Raw genomic sequence first — 14,955 nt, 5'->3', positions numbered from 1 at the left:
GTAGTGTAGGAGTTAGTAGTGTAGGAGTTAGTAGTGTAGGAGTTAGTAGTGTAGGAGTTAGTAGTGTAGGAGTTAGTAGTGTAGGAGTTAGTAGTGTAGGAGTTAGTAGTGTAGGGGTTTGTAGTGTAGGGGTGGGAGTTAGTAATGTAGGAGTTAGTAGTGTAGGGGTAGGAGTTAGTAGTGTAGGAGTTAGTAGTGTAGGAGTTAGTAGTGTAGGAGTTAGTAGTGTAGGAGTTAGTAGTGTAGGAGTTAGTAGTGTAGGAGTTAGTAGTGTAGGAGTTAGTAGGAGTTAGTAGTGTAGGAGTTAGTAGTGTAGGAGTTAGTAGTGTAGGGGTTTGTAGTGTAGGGGTGGGAGTTAGTGATGTAGGAGTTAGTAGTGTAGGGGTAGGAGTTAGTAGTGTAGGAGTTAGTAGTGTAGGAGTTAGTAGTGTAGGAGTTAGTAGTGTAGGAGTTAGTAGTGTAGGAGTTAGTAGTGTAGGGGTTTGTAGTGTAGGGGTTTGTAGTGTAGGGGTTTGTAGTGTAGGGGTGGGAGTTAGTAATGTAGGAGTTAGTAGTGTAGGGGTATGAGTTTGTAGTGTAGGGGTTTGTAGTGTAGGGGTTTGTAGTGTAGGGGTGGGAGTTAGTAATGTAGGAGTTAGTAGTGTAGGAGTTAGTAGTGTAGGAGTTAGTAGTGTAGGAGTTAGTAGTGTAGGAGTTAGTAGTGTAGGAGTTAGTAGTGTAGGAGTTAGTAGTGTAGGAGTTAGTAGTGTAGGAGTTAGTAGTGTAGGGGTGGGAGTTAGTGATGTAGGAGTTAGTAGTGTAGGGGTAGGAGTTAGTAGTGTAGGAGTTAGTAGTGTAGGAGTTAGTAGTGTAGGAGTTAGTAGTGTAGGAGTTAGTAGTGTAGGAGTTAGTAGTGTAGGAGTTAGTAGTGTAGGAGTTAGTAGTGTAGGGGTTAGTAGTGTAGGGGTTTGTAGTGTAGGGGTGGGAGTTAGTAGTGTAGGAGTTAGTAGTGTAGGAGTTAGTAGTGTAGGAGTTAGTAGTGTAGGAGTTAGTAGTGTAGGAGTTAGTAGTGTAGGAGTTAGTAGTGTAGGAGTTAGTAGTGTAGGGGTTTGTAGTGTAGGGGTGGGAGTTAGTGATGTAGGAGTTAGTAGTGTAGGGGTAGGAGTTAGTAGTGTAGGAGTTAGTAGTGTAGGAGTTAGTAGTGTAGGAGTTAGTAGTGTAGGAGTTAGTAGTGTAGGGGTTAGTAGTGTAGGGGTTTGTAGTGTAGGGGTTTGTAGTGTAGGGGTTTGTAGTGTAGGGGTGGGAGTTAGTAATGTAGGAGTTAGTAGTGTAGGGGTATGAGTTTGTAGTGTAGGAGTTTGTAGTGTAGGAGTTTGTAGTGTAGGGGTTTGTAGTGTAGGGGTTTGTAGTGTAGGGGTGGGAGTTAGTAATGTAGGAGTTAGTAGTGTAGGGGTAGGAGTTAGTAGTGTAGGAGTTAGTAGTGTAGGAGTTAGTAGTGTAGGAGTTAGTAGTGTAGGAGTTAGTAGTGTAGGAGTTAGTAGTGTAGGAGTTAGTAGTGTAGGAGTTAGTAGTGTAGGGGTTTGTAGTGTAGGGGTGGGAGTTAGTGATGTAGGAGTTAGTAGTGTAGGAGTTAGTAGTGTAGGAGTTAGGAGTTAGTAGTGTAGGAGTTAGTAGTGTAGGAGTTAGTAGTGTAGGAGTTAGTAGTGTAGGAGTTAGTAGTGTAGGAGTTAGTAGTGTAGGAGTTAGTAGTGTAGGAGTTAGTAGTGTAGGAGTTTGTAGTGTAGGGGTTTGTAGTGTAGGGGTGGGAGTTAGTAATGTAGGAGTTAGTAGTGTAGGGGTATGAGTTTGTAGTGTAGGAGTTAGTAGTGTAGGAGTTAGTAGTGTAGGAGTTAGTAGTGTAGGAGTTAGTAGTGTAGGAGTTAGTAGTGTAGGGGTTTGTAGTGTAGGGGTTTGTAGTGTAGGGGTGGGAGTTAGTAATGTAGGAGTTAGTAGTGTAGGGGTAGGAGTTAGTAGTGTAGGAGTTAGTAGTGTAGGAGTTAGTAGTGTAGGAGTTAGTAGTGTAGGAGTTAGTAGTGTAGGAGTTAGTAGTGTAGGAGTTAGTAGTGTAGGAGTTAGTAGTGTAGGGGTTTGTAGTGTAGGGGTGGGAGTTAGTGATGTAGGAGTTAGTAGTGTAGGGGTAGGAGTTAGTAGTGTAGGAGTTAGTAGTGTAGGAGTTAGTAGTGTAGGAGTTAGTAGTGTAGGGGTAGGAGTTAGTAGTGTAGGAGTTAGTAGTGTAGGAGTTAGTAGTGTAGGAGTTAGTAGTGTAGGAGTTAGTAGTGTAGGAGTTAGTAGTGTAGGGGTTTGTAGTGTAGGGGTTTGTAGTGTAGGGGTTTGTAGTGTAGGGGTGGGAGTTAGTGATGTAGGAGTTAGTAGTGTAGGGGTAGGAGTTAGTAGTGTAGGAGTTAGTAGTGTAGGAGTTAGTAGTGTAGGAGTTAGTAGTGTAGGGGTTAGTAGTGTAGGGGTTTGTAGTGTAGGGGTTTGTAGTGTAGGGGTTTGTAGTGTAGGGGTGGGAGTTAGTAATGTAGGAGTTAGTAGTGTAGGGGTTAGTAGTGTAGGGGTTTGTAGTGTAGGGGTTTGTAGTGTAGGGGTTTGTAGTGTAGGGGTGGGAGTTAGTAATGTAGGAGTTAGTAGTGTAGGGGTATGAGTTTGTAGTGTAGGAGTTTGTAGTGTAGGAGTTTGTAGTGTAGGAGTTTGTAGTGTAGGAGTTTGTAGTGTAGGAGTTAGTAGTGTAGGGGTTTGTAGTGTAGGGGTGGGAGTTAGTAATGTAGGAGTTAGTAGTGTAGGGGTAGGAGTTAGTAGTGTAGGAGTTAGTAGTGTAGGAGTTAGTAGTGTAGGGGTTTGTAGTGTAGGGGTGGGAGTTAGTAATGTAGGAGTTAGTAGTGTAGGGGTAGGAGTTAGTAATGTAGGAGTTAGTAGTGTAGGGGTAGGAGTTAGTAGTGTAGGAGTTAGTAGTGTAGGAGTTAGTAGTGTAGGAGTTAGTAGTGTAGGAGTTAGTAGTGTAGGAGTTAGTAGTGTAGGGGTGGGAGTTAGTAGTGTAGGGGTTTGTAGTGTAGGGGTGGGAGTTAGTGATGTAGGAGTTAGTAGTGTAGGGGTAGGAGTTAGTAGTGTAGGAGTTAGTAGTGTAGGGGTTTGTAGTGTAGGGGTTTGTAGTGTAGGGGTTTGTAGTGTAGGGGTTTGTAGTGTAGGGGTGGGAGTTAGTAATGTAGGAGTTAGTAGTGTAGGGGTATGAGTTTGTAGTGTAGGAGTTTGTAGTGTAGGAGTTTGTAGTGTAGGAGTTTGTAGTGTAGGAGTTTGTAGTGTAGGAGTTTGTAGTGTAGGAGGTTAGTAGTGTAGGGGTTTGTAGTGTAGGGGTGGGAGTTAGTAATGTAGGAGTTAGTAGTGTAGGGGTAGGAGTTAGTAGTGTAGGAGTTAGTAGTGTAGGAGTTAGTAGTGTAGGAGTTAGTAGTGTAGGAGTTAGTAGTGTAGGAGTTAGTAGTGTAGGAGTTAGTAGTGTAGGAGTTAGTAGTGTAGGGGTTTGTAGTGTAGGGGTGGGAGTTAGTGATGTAGGAGTTAGTAGTGTAGGGGTAGGAGTTAGTAGTGTAGGAGTTAGTAGTGTAGGAGTTAGTAGTGTAGGAGTTAGTAGTGTAGGAGTTAGTAGTGTAGGAGTTAGTAGTGTAGGAGTTAGTAGTGTAGGAGTTAGTAGTGTAGGAGTTAGTAGTGTAGGAGTTAGTAGTGTAGGAGTTAGTAGTGTAGGAGTTAGTAGTGTAGGGGTTTGTAGTGTAGGGGTTTGTAGTGTAGGGGTTTGTAGTGTAGGGGTTTGTAGTGTAGGGGTTTGTAGTGTAGGGGTAGGAGTTTGTAGTGTAGGAGTTTGTAGTGTAGGAGTTAGTAGTGTAGGAGTTAGTAGTGTAGGGGTAGGAGTTAGTAATGTAGGAGTTAGTAGTGTAGGGGTGGGAGTTAGTAGTGTAGGAGTTTGTAGTGTAGGGGTGGGAGTTAGTAATGTAGGGGTAGGAGTTATTAGTGTAGGGGTGGGAGTTAGTAGTGTAGGAGTTTGTAGTGTAGGGGTGGGAGTTAGTAATGTAGGAGTTAGTAGTGTAGGGGTAGGAGTTAGTAATGTAGGGGTAGGAGTTAGTAGTGTAGGAGTTTGTAGTGTAGGGGTGGGAGTTAGTAGTGTAGGAGTTTGTAGTGTAGGGGTGGGAGTTAGTAGTGTAGGGGTGGGAGTTTGTAGTGTAGGGGTAGGAGTTTGTAGTGTAGGGGTAGGAGTTTGTAGTGTAGGAGTTTGTAGTGTAGGGGTAGGAGTTTGTAGTGTAGGGGTAGGAGTTTGTAGTGTAGGGGTGGGAGTTTGTAGTGTAGGGGTGGGAGTTTGTAGTGTAGGGGTGGGAGTTTGTAGTGTAGGGGTGGGAGTTTGTAGTGTAGGGGTGGGAGTTAGTAGTGTAGGAGTTAGTAGTGTGGCGGTGGGGTAGTGGTAGGAGTTGAAACTCGGCCAGTTCTTGAAAAGGTGCTGATATTGATGTGAATTATATTTAAAGCTCCCGGTGGTTGGTAAGCTCGGAGTCAGCAGGAATGGGTGTGGCACACAAGGAGGGTTTACACCAGGAATCATCAACTAGATTCTGCCGCGGGCCGATTTTCTTTCTTGAGCGGATGGTCAGGGGACCGGAACATAATTACCAAATCATTTGTACACTCTAAAATGACAGCAAGAAGCCCAAACATTTTGACTAAAATATAATCATTTGTACACTCTAAAATGACCGCAAGAAGCCCAAACATTTTGACTAAAATATAATCATTTGTACACTCTAAAATGACAGCAAGAAGCCCAAACATTTTGACTAAAATATAATCATTTGTACACTCTAAAATGACCGCAAGAAGCCCAAACATTTTGACTAAAATATAATCATTTGTACACTCTAAAATGACCGCAAGAAGCCCAAACATTTTGACTAAAATATAATCATTTGTACACTCTAAAATGACCGCAAGAAGCCCAAACATTTTGACTAAAATATAATCATTTGTACACTCTAAAATGACCGTTAAGAAGCCCAAACATTTTGACTAAAATATAATAATTTCATGCCTTGCTTACATTTTGTATATGATTACATCTCTCTACCATGCGTGGAATACATCAGAACAAATTTCTAAAATGAAAATCACTTGGAGCTGATTTGCTGACGTTTTCACTAGGGCCGGGATGATACCAGTATCTTGGCAAGGAAACAAAACACAAAATAAAATATGAATCGAACCACGAAGCCAATTTTATTTTTATTTTTTTGACTTCTTCTTCTTTAAGGAAAACAAGCCATCATTATGATGTCATTCAGAGTCACATTTAATTATTTTCCAAGCTATAGCACACCACATTTTATATACAGCATTTTTTTAAAGGTCAGCCTTTGGTTTGCTTTGTGTTTTTAATATTTGCCACGGGGGGGAAAAAAAAAAAACATTGCAATACTGGTATCGTCCTGGCCCTAGTTTTTTGTATTTTATGTCCCAAAAAAATGTAATAACAAATTCCTAATGCTTCATAAGTAAGTGATCAATACCAAGCCATTTTGACGTACTGAAAGACCTGTAGGCCTATGTTAGTAATTGTTGATTGATGTCCCGTTTGCTTTATGAGCTTGCAAAGTTAACAGTTGATCTTCTTGATAAACCCCAAACTCTTTGGAGCTGCATATTTATTTATGGAAATCCTCTCTCCTTACAATTTTATGTTTGTTCAGGACCCGAGCCAATAGCTGTACAGCAAATCAACAATCTGTAAACTAGCTCAGTGGTTTTCAAACTGTTTGACCTGCGGGAAAAAGAGAAGAAGAAGAAGAAAAAAAAACTGGGTCAAAAACTTGCAACACAAAGCTGCCCGAATGGAACCTGTCATTACAGCCATAAACGGCAATGCATTTTCAAAACTTAAGATGCAGGTGTAAAACAATTTATTTCTGTTTTTTTTTTGTTGTTGTTGAAAGTCATTCATGTTAGCAGCCAATATCACTTCTCTGGAGTCCAGAGCAAGCAGAATCGCACGGCCTGCAGAATCGCACGGCCTGCAGAATCGCACGGCCTGCAGAATCGCACGGCCTGCAGAATCGCACGGCCTGCAGAATCGCACGGCCTGCAGAATCGCACGGCCTGCAGAATCGCACGGCCTGCATCTATGCAGTGGAGGTTGCAGGATTAGATGGACAGCATGGTCTGTCTGCACATTATCACTTTGGACAGCCTGGTCTCGTAGACTCGATGTAACCAGTACGGGACACTCAAATTAGTATGATATGTTTGGTATGGTCAGTGGTGTAAAGTACTTAAGTAAAAATACTTTAAAGTACTACTTAAAGTACTTAAGAAACAATACTTTAAAGTACTACTTAAGTAGTTGTTTTGGTGGTATCTGTACTTCAATATTACTATTTTTGATTACTTTTGCTTTACTACTTTTTACTCTATACATATTTCCCCCGACACCCAAAAGTACTCGTTACATTTCGAATGCTTAGCAGGATGGGATAATGGTCCCATTTACACACTTATCAACAGAACATCCCTGCTCTACTGCCTCTGGTCTGGCAGACTCACTAAACACACATTTTGTTTGTGGATTATGTCTGTGTGTTGTGCCCCTGGCTATCCATAAATTTAAGAAAAACAAACTGCCATCTGGTTTGGCATTTTTAAATTATCTGTACTTTTGAGACATAAGTATATTTAGAACAAAATATTTGGACTTTTACTCAAGTGGTATTTTACTGGGTGACTTTCACTTTTACTTGAGTCATATTCTATTAAGGTATCTTTACTTTTACTCAAGTATGACAATTGGGTACTTTTTCCACCTTCATGAAACTACTTAGCCTACATTTTGAATGTCACCGCAGAAGATTCAAGGCATCTTCCCAATTAAGTAGCCTAGTTTCGTTGTTTGGCTACCTCTTCCAATGCATTGTGGGAAAGTGTGCATTGAATTCTACTAGATGAAGAGCTGAAATGAGGAACATCCTGATATTTTATTAAACCAAACTGGATTTTCTTTTTAAATGTTGAGTACTATTATAAACATTCTATTTTCGACATCTTGACAATGAGTCACGTCAAATTGTATTAGTCACATGTGTCAAATACAACAGGTGTAGTAGACCTCACAGTGATATGCTGAATACAACAGGTGTAGTAGACCTCACAGTGAAATGCTGAATACAACAGGTGTAGTAGACCTCACAGTGAAATGCGGAATACAACAGGTGTAGTAGACCTTACAGTGAAATGCTGAATACAACAGGTGTAGTAGACCTTACAGTGAAATGCTGAATACAACAGGTGTAGTAGACCTTACAGTGAAATGCTGAATACAACAGGTGTAGTAGACCTCACAGTGAAATGCTGAATACAACAGGTGTAGTAGAACCTCACCGTGAAATGCTGAATACAACAGGTGTAGTAGACCTCACAGTGAAATGCTGAATACAACAGGTGTAGTAGACCTCACAGTGAAATGCTGAATACAACAGGTGTAGTAGAACCTCAGTGAAATGCTGAATACAACAGGTGTAGTAGACCTCACAGTGAAATGCTGAATACAACAGGTGTAGTAGACCTTACAGTGAAATGCTGAATACAACAGGTGTAGTAGACCTCACAGGGAAATGCTGAATACAACAGGTGTAGTAGACCTCACAGTGAAATGCTGAATACAACAGGTGTAGTAGAACCTCACAGTGAAATGCTGAATACAACAGGTGTAGTAGACCTCACAGTGAAATGCTGAATACAACAGGTGTAGTAGAACCTCACAGTGAAATGCTGAATACAACAGGTGTAGTAGACCTCACAGTGAAATGCTGAATACAACAGGTGTAGTAGACCTCACAGTGAAATGCTGAATACAACAGGTGTAGTAGACCTCACAGTGAAATACTGAATACAACAGGTGTAGTAGACCTCACAGTGAAATGCTGAATACAACAGGTGTAGTAGACCTTACAGTGAAATGCTGAATACAACAGTTGTAGTAGAACCTCACAGTGAAATGCTGAATACAACAGGTGTAGTGGACCTCACAGTGAAATGCTGAATACAACAGGTGTAGTAGACCTCACAGTGAAATGCTTACTTACAAGCTCTTAACCATAACACTGTATTCAGGACAACAAGTGAATTGCTTTGTCACGTTGTTTTGCAGTTTTACTTTAGTGCCTTGTTGCAGAGTGCATGTTCTGGATATTTTTATTCTGTACAGGCTTCCTCCTTTTCACTCTGTCATTTCGGTTCGTATTGTGAAGTAACTACAATGTGGTTGATCCATCCACAGTTTCCTCCTATCACAGCCATTTGAACTCTATTTTAAAGTCACCATCGGGCCTCATGGTGACATTCCTGAGCGGTTTCCTTCCTCTCCGGCAACTGAGTTAGGAAGGACGCCTGTATCTTTGTAGTGACTGGGTGTATTGATGCACCATCCAAAGTGCAATTAATAACTTCACCATGCGCAAAGGGATAATCAATGTTTAATTTTATCTACCAATCGGTGCCCCCCTTTGCGAGGCGTTGGAAAACCTTCCCAGTCTCTGTGGTGGAATCTGTTTTCTGAAATTCAATGCTCGACTGAGTGACGTGACAGATAATTGTATCTGTGGGGTACAGAGATGAGTCAATGCAACTTACTAAGCACAGTTTTACTCCTGAACTTATTTCAGCTTGCAATAACGAAGGGGTTAAATACTTTGACTCGAAACATGTCAGCTTTTCATTTTTTTATTAGTTTTGAGAGAGAGAGAGAGGGAAAAAAATGAAAAACATAATTCCGCTTTGACATTATGGGGTATTATGTGTGGGCCAGTGACGTCAAATCTCAATGTAATCCATTTGAAGTGCAAGGTTGTAACACAACAGTGTGGAGAAAGGGGTGTGAATACTTCCTGAAGGCACTGTGTGCCCCAGTCACGTGACTCGACCCCAGTCACGTGACTCGACCCCAGTCACGTGACTCGACCCCAGTCACGTGACTCGACCCCAGTCACGTGACTCGACCCCAGTCACGTGACTCGAGTGAGTCTACGCCTCTGGAATTTGGTGGTGACGAATTTGATGATGGTTCCCTTGTTTGCGTCCTGGGGCGGCAGGTGGTAGCCTAGTGGTTAGAGTGTTGGACCATTAACCGAAAGGTTGCTAGATCGAATCCCAGAGCTGACAAGGTAAAAGTCTGTTGTTCTGCCCCTGAACAAGGCAGATAACCCACTGTTCCTAGACCGTCATTATAAATAAGAATTTGTTCTTAACTGACTTATCTTGTTAAATGAAAAAAATAGCTTGTATTCTGTACAGATCTATAGTTTTATCTATACTTTGACGGCTGAAACAAAGCACTCTGGGAAATTAACATTTGTCTCTCTCACTCTCTGCAGCGGTGGCCCGTGTGGTGGGCAACAAGAAGGGAATTTTCAGTCGGCAGAGGCAGCCCAAAGCTGGGGCTTTCCTCCTGAGGGAGAGGTACTGGAGGCTGGCCAATGAGACGGGCCTGCTGCCCACCTGGTCCAGGTACCCCTGCTACCTGGCTACATATCCCTGACACACCTGGGTCGTATTCATCAGTGCAGAACCCTGCACATCATAACAAAACATTTCTAAACGCTTTGCAACCCGAAAACAAAAACAATCATTTCTTATTTGATGAGTCCAGGTAGTCCTCTGTTTTGTTCCGTTTTGTGTCTTAACACCAACCTGTATGTCGCAGATTGCGTGACGACTAGAACGCTATGAAGACACACAATTACCAGAAACAACGGGATAAATGGCTGCGTTTACACAAGCAGCTCAATTCTGATATTTGTTTCACTGAAATTGGTCAAATGACCAGATCTGATTTAGTGGAAGAATGATCAGAATTGGTGTGCCTGTGTAAACGCACCTATTCCTGTGCGACCCTCTGCTCAGACTTTGCTGATGCCTGGCAGATCTTACTATCCGCGTATGTTATAGCAATGTCAGTCAATGGGTGGATTTGATTATGCTGAGCTGCAGGACAACGGTCTATGGCGCGTGACGTGAACGATCAAAAGCAGTAAGAAGGAGTGTCCTTCTCAAATCGAACAGTCATCTGCGCTGTTCGGTCATGTTAAGTTTTCATTCGGAAGGCAGATTGCTTTTGATTTTTTTTTTTAAGTCTCACTTTTGCATGTGAAAACACAGAATTCCTACTCATTACTCCCATGTCTTTAACCTGTTCCAAAACAAATGCAATCAACTATCACCCGGTGCAAAACACGCCTACCCGGGCCAGATGAATCAAATGCCCTTATTTGAGACAGTTGATGACTTTGTACACAACCATTGGTTACCACTTCTGCCTCTTTTTTTGTAATTCAGGGACCAACCAGTTATATACATGAATGTGAATCATGATGCTGTTCAGTGTAAATAAATGGGAATGTGATGTATGAAAGAAAGAATATGCATTTTTATATTTTACTCTTGTCGTTTTATTTGTATTCATTTTAGGACTTTATTCAGTCTGAATCGCATTGTGTGATAGAAATGTCAAGGACATATGCAGCGTTTACCGTAGACATACAGAAACTATTCAGACCCCCTGTGACTTTTTCCACATTTTGTTACGTTACAGCCTGATTCTAAAATGTCGTCTTCCCCCCCCCCCTCAATCTACACACACTATCCCGTAATGACAAAACAAAAACGATTTTTAGAAACCTTTTGTCGAAGCACCTTAGGCAGCGATTACAGCCTCGAGTCGTCTTTGGTAAGACTCGAGGCTGTAATCCGCTCGCCCACAAGCTTTGGCAGACGTATTTGGGGAGTTTCGGCAGGCTAGCTCGGGGTTAACTCCATTTATTTTGACGTGTCTGAGCCGCGAGTTGAGGACCAATGAAATCCGATAACAATGCAAAAACAAAGTGTTGGAGAAAGTAAAAGTGCAATATGCGCCATGTAAGAAAGCTAACGTTTCAGTTCCTTGCTCAGAACATGAGAATATATGAAAGCTGGTGGTTCCTTTTAACATGAGTCTTCAATATTCCCAGGTAAGAAGTTTTAGGTTGTAAGTAATATAGGAATATTTCTCTCTATACCATTTGTATTTCATTTGCCTCTGACTATTGGATGTTCTTATAGACAACTCCTCGCTCGAACCAGGAACACATCGACAACAGCCACCCTCGAAGCAGCGTTACCCATGCAGAGCAAGGGGAACAACTACTCCTAGTCTGAGCGAGTGACATTTTGAGCGAGTGACGAGCCTGCTGGTGCCTACCATCGTTCAGTCAGACTACTCTCAAAACATAGACTTAATTATAATAAACACAGAAATACAAGCCTTTGGTCATTAATATGGTCAAATCCGGAAACAACGTTTATTCTTTCATTGAAATACGGAACCGTTCGGTATTTTATCTAGCGTTTTTTTTTTACCTTTATTTAACCAGGCAAGTCAGTTAAGAACAAATTCTTATTTTCAATGACGGCCTGGGAACAGTGGGTTAACTGCCTGTTCAGGGGCAGAACGACAGATTTGTACCTTGTCAGCTCGGGGTTTGAACTCTCAACCTTCCGGTTGCTAGTCCAACTCTCTAACCACTAGGCTACACTGCCGGTTGGCATCCATAAGTCTAAATATTCCTGTTACGTTGCACAACCTTCAATGTTATGTCATAATTACAGTAACATTCTGGCAAATTAGGCGGCCCAAACTGGTGCATTGAACGCAAGAGAAATGACAGTTTCAGTTAAATTTTTCAGTTACATATTTAGTGTAAATATTAAAGAGTGAGATGCTACAAGAAGAGGCATAAAGGTTACTTCAGATGGAATGTTTTTAATGGTAGACCATATCCACATGTCAACTTTCGCAACAGTTCTCACACAAGGGGAAGCAAATAGTGGATTTCATTTCTCTGTACCCATTCAATCTACCATTCACGTAATACTTTTTTCCCATGTATGAAAATACAGCATTTGTCAACTTATTTGGCAAATACAGAAAGCAAACCTACAGTATTCCTCCCACAAACAAACTGACGCTGACACATGGACATCCCTCGTTCTGAAATAACCCAGAAATGTTAAGTCTATACAGCTAAGATGTCGTGACCAATGGAGAGCCCATTCATACAAAATAAGTAGAGAAATACAAATGATTTCACTTGTCACCGAGAAAGAACTTTACAATCTTGTAATTCAGACAAAAGTATATTTTTTTATAGCAGAAACAAGTAACCTCTAACTCTAATGACAGAAATTAAAGATGAACATTTATTGAAAATAAAGTAGACAATGACCGTTTAAATACAAGACTCACCGAAAAGCCCTGTCATTTTTACCTCTCGCGTGGTTTATTCATTACAGAATCCGTTTTAAGAACCAAATGGACGTGGATTAAAATGAGTTGAGGGCTGCATTATACATTTATTTGTATTTGTTGATTTTGATTAATACATGTTTTATCTTCTAATGTGACTTGAATAAAATCAAACATTTTTAAAATGTGTTGACTCCTTATCCAGCAAGTTAGCGATAGGAACACATTCAGGAAGCTTCTCTTAAGGACTTTGACTTGTGTGACTTAAAGCCAAACACTCCACCCGCACATCTCTGGAACAAGTAACTTTGAGACTATTATTACACCTGTTTAAGTTTGTTGCTCCAACGTCAGGACCTATATGAATGCTGCCAACATGGGCTCTGTGAGTAACCCTTTAGGAAAGTCTATAGTGTACAACCAGACTGTAAGTCAAACTCTGGGAGTTGGGAGGTTTAGACCTTGTCATCATGCACAAAATGGCATCTCGTCCCAAAGACCTCAGGTGTTCCACTGCTAAAATTCGGATGCAACAGGCAATACCAGTATTCTTGTGTCAAAGACCTTGTGCAGCGCTAGTGAGTGAGTTACTGGTTCCACATGGTTTGCATTGTAAGTACCTCATATTCCATCATGCGTGTACAACTGATGACCTAGCATGGTTTAGCAGGAAACAGTCAGCCATCTTTGTTTAGACCTCGGCCATAAGGAAACAATGGCAATTTCCTAATAAAGGAGCCAACTGGTGTAAAAAAAAAAAGTGACAATGTTGAGTGCCCATCTAAAACAGTTTCAATGAGATTGTTCAACGTGAGCCAGAGGATGCTCCACTGTCCATGAATGTGAATAGTAACTTACACATCAGGTTTGAAGGGCTTGATCTGTCGGCTATTGTGCTTCGCGATGATCCAACTGCCTTGGGTTGTAATCACACACTTTGGCCAATACTGAGAGGTTTCCTTCCCAAAAACTGTAGCTACAGTGCTGTTGTTCCACAGAGAGACACTGAACCTTACTACTTAAAAGAAGAAAAAAAAGACAACCTTAACCTACAAAAAATGCCTAACTGAATGGCTGGCCTACTACTACCACCCTTGAGCTGACAGACGATCACTGTTTGGCAGCCTGTGCTACCGTATCATTGCGCTATACACAAGGGGTGAGGGAGACACCAATGGCCTTAAGTACACAATTTAGTAAATACAAAACAAAAAAAGCAATGGGTTTGTAACAATGGTGAGACAATGAGAAAAAAATAAAAGTGAAACATTTACACACCCCTCCACCCAATAAAGGGAATGCACGTCTCATTTACATATACCCCTCCAACCAATAAAGGGAATTTACATATACCCCTCCACCCAATAAAGGAAATTCACGTCTCATTTACATATACCCCTCCACCCAACCAAATAAAGGAAATTCACGTCTCATTTACATATACCCCTCCACCCAACCAAATAAAGGGAATTCACGTCTCATTTACATATACCCCTCCAACCAACCAAATAAAGGGAATTCACGTCTCATTTACATATACCCTTCCACCCAACCCAATAAAAGGAATTCACTTCGTCTCTTTCAGGCACATAAGTCAACATGGATCCCCCAGTGGTACAGTAGTGTGTGTCCAGGAATGCTTTTCGCACATAACGACAAGACAGGGAAGTTCACGGAGAGCAAGACTTCATCTTGGCAGAGAATAAATTAACTAGGGTCATGTACATTAGGCACCAAAGAAGAAAAAAATAAAAAACCTGAAACGGGGTACTACCTGGACAACAGACAGGTCGGTTGTTTAGCAACAAAACTGACGGGGTTATTTGTTAACGCAAACTATATTGTCGTCATTGTTTATTGAAAACATAAGTACATTGTTACAATCGTTGGTTAAACCAACTGAAACAAGCCACCTACGATCCCCTTCATGGTAGCTTCATGTCCATGTTGCTAGTCATCTGGCCATCCAGAATCACACCACCACACTGCCTTCTGCCCCATTGAAGCACGTGCATTTTTTCGTGATGTCAGCTAACCGGTCTACAAGAAACGCACATTTTCATTTTCCAGTGCAAAACGTTGCGTTGCCTAATGAACACAACCCTGCTCTGAAGACTCTTGAGAGTGCACATATCATATGCTTTGTGACCTCGGTGAGTTAAAGACTTCTGAGAAAGAAACTGATTAGTGAACACATGAATCCACGCAAGTCTATGCAGCATGCCTCGCGTGGGGTTGCAGGAAGTTAAGACGTCACACACCGACTGCAAGAACGTCTTCAGACGGAGTTAATTCACCCAGAGGACAACTTGACTTTACTTTTTTTTTTTTTTTCCTTATTTTGTGATTTCTTTCGAAACATTTTTTTTAATTATTATTATTTTTAACTTAGTCTATGTCAACACTAAATCACAATCTAACCTGGACAATTTCTCAGCAGCTATTTACAGAATCAAAAAAAACAAACAAAAAAAACAAAACAATTCTGACTGATTTCCACACAGTTGCTCACAGTCTCACATGTTTAATATTAGTGGTACTATCAAAGACACAAAAAAAACCTGCTGTAAAGTGTAAACATTGAGGAAAAAAACAACAACTATTCTGTATGCTGTAGGATGTTAACCTGTTTGGCTCTCATG

General features: G+C 41.2%; 1 protein-coding gene across 2 annotated transcripts in view; it reads left to right on the top strand.

Moving 5' to 3' along the window:
• Nucleotides 1-11,527, top strand: part of LOC135531990 (beta-glucuronidase-like) — a 35,524-nt gene extending 23,997 nt beyond the window's left edge. For both annotated transcript variants that reach the window (XM_064959674.1, XM_064959673.1), the window contains one exon: nt 9,408-11,527. In XM_064959674.1, coding sequence (XP_064815746.1) covers nt 9,408-9,571 — 164 coding nt within the window. In that variant the 3' untranslated portion in view covers nt 9,572-11,527. The remainder of the gene's footprint in view (nt 1-9,407) is intronic.
• The last annotated feature ends 3,428 nt before the right edge of the window (nt 11,528-14,955 follow it).

This window comes from Oncorhynchus masou, unplaced genomic scaffold (assembly GCF_036934945.1).
Source record: "Oncorhynchus masou masou isolate Uvic2021 unplaced genomic scaffold, UVic_Omas_1.1 unplaced_scaffold_1698, whole genome shotgun sequence".
NCBI classification, from domain to species: Eukaryota; Metazoa; Chordata; class Actinopteri; order Salmoniformes; family Salmonidae; genus Oncorhynchus; species Oncorhynchus masou.
Note: the sequence above shows the minus strand (reverse complement) of the source record. Positions and strands in the feature narration are given on the sequence as shown.